General features: G+C 41.5%; 2 protein-coding genes across 2 annotated transcripts in view; both read right to left on the bottom strand.

Annotated features, from left to right (window-relative positions):
• Positions 1-9,262, bottom strand: part of galcb (galactosylceramidase b) — a 379,778-nt gene that overhangs the window by 259,343 nt on the left and 111,173 nt on the right. The gene's annotated exons all lie outside the window — the stretch shown is intronic.
• On the bottom strand, positions 394-6,483 carry LOC117936260. The gene is made up of 4 exons (XM_034859135.1): positions 6,455-6,483; positions 4,021-4,055; positions 3,299-3,414; positions 394-2,282 (listed from the first exon to the last, which is right to left on the bottom strand). The coding sequence occupies exons 1-4, from the start codon at positions 6,481-6,483 to the stop codon at positions 1,854-1,856; spliced, it is 609 nt and encodes a 202-aa protein (XP_034715026.1). The 3' UTR covers positions 394-1,853.

Below are 9,262 nucleotides of genomic sequence, written 5' to 3'. Positions count from 1 at the left end.
ACTGTGGACAATTTTGTGATCATAAACCTTTGGATGCAAAGATGCAAGAAAACAACGAAAGTTAAACAAAAATATAAACATGGGATGAAATACTTTTTTTTTTTTTTCTTTAATCTATCTGGATACTTCACTGGGCATTTAGGATTTGAGCCTCTACATTTGAGTTTGGTAGGAGCACTTGAAGGCAACAGTTGCGCTGCGTACGCTCATCGATGCGTCGAGACGTCACGACGTCATTTACGTAGCCGACACTTTTTATAATGAAACACACGTTTTAAAAATAAACAAACTAAAGTAGATAGATAGATAGATAGATAGATAGAAAGACACATTGTCACTTCACATACTTTATTTGATAATCAATCACCTGAAAAAAGTCTATTTGCCCTTTTCCAAAATAGTTTATCTTAAATATGGAATATGCATTTTCATCAAAATATAAATTATTGTTTTAAAATATCAAGCTTCTCGTCAGCATGTTGTTTTCCATTGTAGTGATTGTTATTAAGAAACTGCTGGCCCGAACGCTCAAAACACATAAAAGAGACACTGCAAGAGGATCAATCATCATACAGCAGATTAGTCAATATTACAAAGCACGCGCTGTGCCACATTAAATAATAAAATATCTTCTGACAATTTAGCAAAACTCAGTCTCCGTGACAACGTTGCACCTGCTGCTACAACCAGAGGACTGACAGTAAAAAAATTGGAATATAATATCCATCCAAAGACATTCTGCACTCTGAAATCTGAAAAATTGATCACATACAAATGATTTGGTCGCAGACAAAAAAAACTTTTTTACTTCTTAGATCTCTAGGAGAATGAGAAGAGATGCCGGTTTCCTTTTTTTTTTAAACACAAAACATGAGTTCTATCACCCAAAAAGGGAAACCAAATAAAGATTATTCCACTTGAACCCCCTCTTATTTAGTATTACAAGCACTTTATGATCCTTTAAGAAATGGGTTAAACACACTATAATGTAGTTGTACGCAGATAAAAGGGCACTTTAAGCATTTTTTGACAATTGTAACATCTCCCATGAAGACATCTTATAGTATTGTATCTGTATTTCACGATATTGTCAATCATTATCCTCCATTAATGGAGTTAGGTCAATAAACACACATCTGAATACAACTGAATTATAATGTGTGACAAACCGATCACGTCCTGCTTAGAAATACTAAACCAGGGGACTTAAACTAAGAAGTTTTCATCTTTTCTTTCCACCTGCTTGCATTGAGGGATTTGAACACATCAGCCACTTTAAAGGGCTTCATGGTGAACTATTTCACCAGCAGAGGGCAGAAAAGTAATGCAAAACACAGGACATCAAATGCACAGAAAACAACTGTTTTCCCTACAGGCAGTAAATGCATCTCTCAGAGAAGGGAGTACCATGAGATAGCATGACGATTCACACAGTCCAGGGAATGTTACACACCCAATATTTCATAAATCACACAGTAGCATAAAAAGATAACAGAAGCATAATCATATTCTTCACGCAAGCCAAGGTGCATCAAAAAAGTAGTCTGGAAATCCCTGAATAGGCTCACATGAGCAACGATAACAATAAGAATCAATTACACAACATCAACAGCCAGCCGCGAGTCTCTCACGTTGGCATGTATGACAACATGGCAGTCAACAACCAGAGACCGACCCGCGTTGATCCCGAAGCAGAAGGACAGTCCACCGCTGCCTCTTAGCAAAGTGAAGAAGGAGGCGACCTACCCCCACGGCTCAGTTTCCTTCCAAAGTTCATACGTAGGAAACAGCACATGTCCATGATGTCGTCAACTGCATTTGTAAAAACTTTGAAAAGAGGCAGCGAGGTGTGGTCAGCCGTTGTCCTCCAGGTTGTAGAGGAGGACCTGGTGGTTGGGCGCGAGGCCCGGGCAGCTACCCAGGCTGTACAGGGCAGATGGGTAGCAGGGCACCAGCCGGTAATGCTGCAGCTCCTCCAGGCCAAACGGCGGGGAGCAGCAGTCCATCACCAGCACCTTCACCCGCTTCCTGTCCAGGTACAACAGCTTCCGCTGCCCCCTCTCTCCTATCACCGCCTCTTCTTCTCCTACTTCTTCTTCTACCTCATCTTCTTCTTCCTCCTCCTCTTCGGCTTCCAGCTCCTCCTCCTCATGGTGGATCTTCCTCAGCAGGTTGTTGATGAGGACAGAGCGACGCAGGTAGGCCTCGGGGTCCTCCAGGAACCTCAGCTTCTCCAGGGACAGCTTCAGGATGCAGCTGCGGTCCTCCTGCAGTATCAGGTGCTGCACACGACAAACACAAAGGCCGTCACCGGTACAGGATTGGATCCAGTATCCGGTACACTTGTTCTCATATTCAGCAACTAGCGTTTATGCAAAGAGCTGCCATGTTGGATTTTAAGCTCCTGCTGGTTCCCAAAATCCAACATGGCTGCATCAACGGCAGCGAGCGCTTTAGTAACTCACAGTTATTAACACTTCCGTCTTATCTGTGTCTCACTAAATCAGTCAAACACACAGACCTGTCCACATGTTGTTACATTGTTTGTATGCACACAAAAATCAGCCTAGTGCGGTTGTATAAACTGCTGCTAAACTTTGCTAACAATGGCTAACCTTGCTCGAGCTAATGAAAACAATGAATGTCACGTGACGTCATTCCCAGGAACATAGGTTTTACAATCAGCTCTGATAATGCAGGTGTGTTTTTAACTTCTCTCGACATTATCAATGTGGAGGGAGTGTGTGCAGATGCGAGATTTGCATAAAGTTGAACATATATTATGAGGGTTCAAGTTCAATTCCTGGATAAGAAATGACTGGTTGGGGGAACTGAAAGAGCCCCTCTAGTTGAATTAAGCCTCAAAAAGCAATATTTCAAAATGTCATTGAGGAGAGTTTGACATGAAACACAAGGGGATCAGTTTAATGCAAATACCATTAAAAACTCAATTTAAGTATGATGTGTGAAAATGTCCTTAGACCTCAGAGGGTTTGAAAGGTTATTCAGTCATGTCCAACATTTCTACTTCTCTCCTGGGGAACCAGCCATTCAAGAGAGCAGAAAACTTTGCTTTTACACAATTGGTGTGTTTTTATTGTGATTTCTGTTGTGAACATAATTGTGTCATCTGCATAGCTGCGGATAAAGCTAGCAAAGTTGTATTATCAACTCCTGTGTATGTAGGTATTGATACATATAAAGAGTAAAATGAATGTAATGGGGAAACAAGCACGGCTGGAGATGAAGGTGAGGGTCTGATACCGTGGACAATAAGAGGGACACAAGAGGTTCCTACTTTTTGAAAATATCCACGTAGGCCCCCGTGTAAATCCTCCTCCTCCGCATATTTCCTCTTGAAGTAAGCAACTTTCGACGTTGTTGAATGGTTTGGTCTCTCTCCCAGGAAAGGTGCTGCTGTAGGCAAGAAACAAAAGATGAAACTACGAATCTAACAGGGGGAATGCTGGGAAACAGATTTTCACTCTACACCCCCTTGTAAAGGGACTAAAGCTGAGATTTTTTAATAGGAAACGCTGAGGTAGGTACATTAACCGTGAGCTTGGAGAACACCTGAGGACACACGCAAATGTCTCTTCCAGTTTTTTGGCAAAACTAATGTACTATATAGTATGTATGAAACAACACCTAGACTGTGAAGTGGGACTCTTGACCTTTGGAACAGGAGTTTGACACAGAAAATATTTCAAATTCAGACTTCTATAGCTCTCAATCGCAATCCCAAAATGGCAAACTATTTGTTTAAAATGTTAAAGGTGGACGCCCGGAGAGCTCAGGTGGATGTTTGGCGCCCCCTTATAGAGGTCCACTCCTCCACGCCCAAAAAATAATGTTTAAATAAAAATGTTAAAGGCTCTGTCATCCTGCAGTGTTAAGTAGTATTAAGTAAAGAGGCATAATTATATAATAAACCAGAGTATGGTTTACACCTTGTCTAGGAGAGGGCTAATTCTGGAGCTGCAAGGAAAACTCCTCCTGTGAGGAAACCGATCGGATTACCTGCTGCTGATGCTCCACAGCCGGCTCTCAGCTCTCTGAATCAGTGAGTGGGTCCGAGCCTCCACATCGCCCTCAGACTCCTGCAGGGAGGACCCAGGTGAGGAGGAGGAGGAGGAGGAGGAGGAGGAGGAGAGAAAGACAGCACCATAACATCTGAGCATGAATGCAGAAATTAGACATCTGCCAGAGCAGCAACCGAGCTTGGATTTCCTTTAACGTGAATTTATTTTCTGGATCCATAATCCCATTTGTGCAACCGGGACACATTAATGTCCCACTTTTATTTAAAGGAGGACATGTTAAATACATGTTATGGTCTCTGATAAAAGTGCTGCCCTGTTTCTCAGAACATTTAATCATCACGTGTACCCCAGCCATGGGGAAAAGTAGGACATCAAATGACAAGAAAGATCAACGGGAACAACCTTAAATAAATGAAAAAGGCAACTATATAAAATACAATAAAACGATTTTATACATTGAATGTATGTATACATTCAATGTATAGCTGCCTTTTCCAAAAATCTGCTGTCCTTAGAAGCTAATTTCAATTCAAGAAAGAGGAGGAGGATAGATAAGAGGGTGTGTGTGTGTGTTATTTAAAACATCAAAAATCAGTCCTAAACACCGAGCGGAGCGCTTTATCGTTGCAGTGACTCACTCAGTTTTTAACATCTGGCTGCAGCCCAAATTTTAAATCTGTGGGAGAATGATGCTATGATGCACAAGCAGAGAGGAGGAGGCTGCGTGGGAAGTGTGTGTGCGCTGAAAATATTTCCACTTCAAGCAGGCGGCTTGTGTTTCCTCCCTTAAAACAACCTTGTATTGCATTAAGATTGGTGTCAAATGTGCATAAACTAACAGGATATTGCTTTCTGAGTCCACTTTTTGCCTTAATGGTGCTTTGCTTTAGTTATCTGTTCTCCTATCATACAAAGTATTACCTATAGGATTATCAGGATCATTTAATAATCCTTATAGGAACACTTAATCGTTCAGTTGGTATTTTTTAAGACACATTTGAAGTACTGCCGTGGACATTTTCTTCTTTGATCCTGTCTAAAGCTTTGTCGATAGCACCTAGAAATCTGTTAAAGCGTCTTACCTTTGAAAATGTCTGTCCTGCAGGGGGTCAGTAAATCCCAGCTCCGCTCTGCTCTGCTCCGTGTCGCCTCATCTACCGTCCTCCCAGCTCCCTCGGTCCCTGCAGACACACACACACACACTCACACACACACAGCTCCTCCGGGGTGAGACGCTCACTGCTCTCCAGCCTCCTAAAATATCCCGCTCACAGCAACAGGAGACAACACACACCGCTCTCAGCGAGCCCTCATTGGTCCTCGCCGAGGCAGATGTTTCCTGTTGCTAGGAGACTGAGTAAGCACGGCGATGACGCTCCAGCATCAATCCTTATCTTCCCGCATCCAACGCTGCATGGTGTGTGTTCTCCTCTTTACCAACACAGAGCCCCACTGAGACCCACAGACGGGCTACTGTTCCTACAGAGGAGGCTGTGCAGGGTTCCCTGCAGGCTGCTTCACGAAAAAAATCGCTACGAAAAATCATAGAAAGGGTTAAAAAATGAGTTTTTATTTTTATTTCAATATGCTATTTAGGGCCCGAGCTCGGCAAAGGTGGCACTACTGAAAATTGATAGAATTATAAATATTATTCTGCAAAGTAAACACTTTTTTGAGGTGTGAAACGTACATGTACTCGTGCGGGACTGGTACCCAGAATGCAGCAGGGCCGATTCTAGGATCAGACCTTTAGGGGGGGCCCCTAATGAGAATGTGATATGGATACAGTGCCTTGTAAAAGTGTTAAACGTATTAGTAGTTTGAACAGGAACTGTCAACAGGAAGTTGCTGACGTTATACTTTGATGATGTCTTCGTAGCGGGATGACCAAATCCACCTCAAGTGTTCCAGGAAGCCTTAATAAGACCTTGATGGGTCTTCATTTTGAGGACTGGGAGCTTTTGTTGAACCATGTGGCGCCATGGCGATTTTAGATGTTGAGACATGAAACAGGAAGTTGTTGTAGCTCTGATGTACTTTGTCTGACCTGCCCCAAAGTTTTCATACATGGGAACATCTACAGGGGTCTTGGGTCTGGTAAAGTGGCCCCATAGTACCACCTATCTTGTACAAAAAGGCCTCTTGGAGCCATGCCCTAAACACAACCCTAAGTCAGCCATTTTGAACTGAAAGTGTGTTTCTTGTAGGTTTTTGACCATTTTGCAGGCGTTTTAGGCCTCTCCAACCAACAGGACTGACTCCCACATGGGCGGTAACACCTGAACACCTTGGCACAGCTGAATTGAAGATTTTGCAATCTCATTGGAAGGCGCAGCTTCATGTAACAAAGCAAAACAGGAAGTGGTTTGCAACTAGACTGTCCATTGTCCAATGTGCCCCAAATGTCTCACGCATGATCTGAGTCCAGGCCTGAGGACATCTTCATGCCAAAATTGACTCACTTATAGCGCCACCTACAGGCAACAGGAAGTCAGACTCATGTGACAAACACTGTCTCATTGTTGGAATGCTACATGGTATATTGGAGATTAAAATCAAGATTAGTATTTCCTGGCTCTTCGTTTTTATGTACATGTCCTTCCACAGTACTTTAGGAAAATAAATTGGAGATTACAGTCAACCAACGGCAGATCATTGAAATCACAAAGCAGGTTTCTGGTGTTGTGTTTGGGCCATACCACCATGCAGTATTAACTTTGACAACGAATAAAGGTTCATTTGACACTTGATCGTTTCCAGCTAATAAACAGCAACACAAACAAGCTGCATGGTTGTCAGCTACATCTAAATAGCAAAGCATCTGCTGTCAATGATTAAAGTCTCCAAAACACTAAATGCTTTCCCTAATCTGTAATCTGGAATGGGAATCTTGACTACCAATCACAGGGGATGATCTGTGTTTTTTGTTGTGACCGTGGTAACTCAGAGTAAAGACATCTGAAGAGGACAGAGAGACGCACCAAAGGAAACAGATGGCGGACAGACGTTCCCACAGTAGGGATCTCCTGGCTTTTATTGGCAACGACAGAACTTGGTACAAAAAGTGCTTTCTGGGTTACCCAAGGGCTCAGCATGCAAGGCCCAGACCAGACCAGACCAGACCAGACCAGGTCTGTTATTCTCGGTAGAACAGTTCCAGGTTCCACTTTGGGTGTCAATGAAGATCTGAGACAATTTTCATTTTACAATTTAACTCTATGAGAAAAGTTAAGCCAAACTCCATTTTCAATATATGCTTTTGAAAATGGATTACAAAAAAAAAAATTATTTTGGTTTCTAAAAAGGAAAATCTAAATACCCAAAGATACAGACTGGCTGTATATATGGTTACATATGTACTGTATATGTTGAAAATAAACTCACCATATCCAAATAAATAGTGCCACATTTTTGGGAAATGCTTATTTTGCTTTCTTATGTACAGCGCTCGAACCAGGAGGGGATTAGCCTAGTTTAGCATTAAGATGTATAGATGACAGGCTTTTACGAGTTGTAGAGGAATCTCTAACTATTCTTTTCTCAATATTGACAAAACTGCCTCTACTATCTTTGTATCTTTGGTTTGACTTCCTGTCGGCTTGCTGTTCAATTGAACCTGACTGAATGTGGTCTGACCTAGTCTTGGACCCCCGTCCTGGTTCAGGCCTTGGCATTGGGCCCTGGGGTAACCCTCCGTTAGCATGCAGTCCTACAGCAGCGTTCACAGGGAACAATGGGAAGTCTTCATGCAATTTTGGATCATCTCTCTTTTATCATGGCGGATATGTTTCATCTCAAAAATGTTACAGGCACTTCATCATCAGAGTATTACAGCAGGGTCACATCTGCAGCACAATCTGTCTCACATCTGGAATCCAAACTGAGCATGCGGACGTTTGAATACAAATAGAAATCCTGGGAAATACTATGAAGAACATTAAACATTTACTATGTTCAAAAATAGAAATGAGATATTATAGATTCTGTACAACAACTGGACATGCATAAAATATATCAGTCTGGGCAATAAATCTAGTTCATTTTAAAGTGACACGTATCAAACCTTTTACTTTATGGTGATGATGATGATGATGATGGTGATGGTGATGGTGATGGTGATGATGATGATGAGGATGAGGAGGAATGTAGTGAGTTTGATGGAAAAAGGGTTCAGGGTTGTACTTTTCAACCATTGTATGATGGATTTATAATGTCTGTTTTCAATGGACAATAAATGGAATTGAATCTTGAAGCTGTATTATATCTCATAAGTGTGGGTTCTTAAAAGAAAAATCTATTTTATAGAGAGATTGTCAAAACAAATATGTAAGTGGGCTACATAATTAACCTTCTTTTATAAACCTATGTAGTGTGGGCAGGCTTTGTTCAAACTCACAGTGCTTTATAGAAACTCTAGTGAAGATCTTTCCAAATATACCAAATATATGGCCAAATGTGCGTGAAACGCTGCATGAGACATTTTTGTTTTTGTTTTGTGGAACATCACAGCCACAAAACCACGGCTTCTTGGGTGGGAAGCAACTCAATGAAGCGCTGAAACAGGACAGAAACGACGTTGCTGAGATAACTGCTGTGAGAGGAAGACAACCTTTAGAAAAAGGACTGCGTCCAGTTATTGTGGCGCAAAGCCTGTCAGGGAGGACGCCTGATACTGACCCCATCAAGCCTCGCTGAGTAGTTCAAACTGCCCAAACCAACAATAACCACAGCAGCGGCGCATTGGTTTACACCCTAATATCTTAACAAATTGCATCCATATTGGATGATTAAGCAAAATAAACTCAACAAAAGTGACTTCCAAAGTGGAAATCACAAACTTTTCCAACATGTCAAATGTGTCCAAACTTTTCTGACATGTTCATAAAATGATACACAAGACATCTCAAATATGGTGCAGAAAAAAACATGGTCTTGAAATTGAATATTTCATTTAGTAGCGCAGAGTTTAATGAAGCTCCAATGGTAAACTATTTATACTGTATATGATGGACGTAACATTTTTTATCTTTGTTTAAGCTAAGGCCAATGCAAAAACACCAGCAAGTTTCCGGGCTGCTGACATATTATATGTATGTATGTATGTATGTATGTATGTATGTATGTATGTATGTATGTATGTATACACATACATATATACATACATACACACACACACACACACACACCTGTATGTATGTATGTATGTATGTGTATATATA

The sequence above is a fragment of the Etheostoma cragini genome, chromosome 20, assembly GCF_013103735.1.
Source record: "Etheostoma cragini isolate CJK2018 chromosome 20, CSU_Ecrag_1.0, whole genome shotgun sequence".
NCBI classification, from domain to species: domain Eukaryota; kingdom Metazoa; phylum Chordata; class Actinopteri; order Perciformes; family Percidae; genus Etheostoma; species Etheostoma cragini.
This window is presented reverse-complemented; position numbering and strand designations above follow the sequence as displayed.

Excerpts from the sequence above, each read along its gene's own strand:
- LOC117936260 (XM_034859135.1), bottom strand. The coding sequence starts at position 6,483 with ATGTCCTCAGGCCTGGACTCAGATCATGC. Across the intron at positions 4,056-6,454 it reads GGCCTGGACTCAGATCATGC|AGAGCTGAGAGCCGGCTGTG; the intron begins GTGAGACATTTG and ends TCACTGATTCAG. Across the intron at positions 2,283-3,298 it reads TACGTGGATATTTTCAAAAA|CACCTGATACTGCAGGAGGA; the intron begins GTAGGAACCTCT and ends TGTCGTGTGCAG.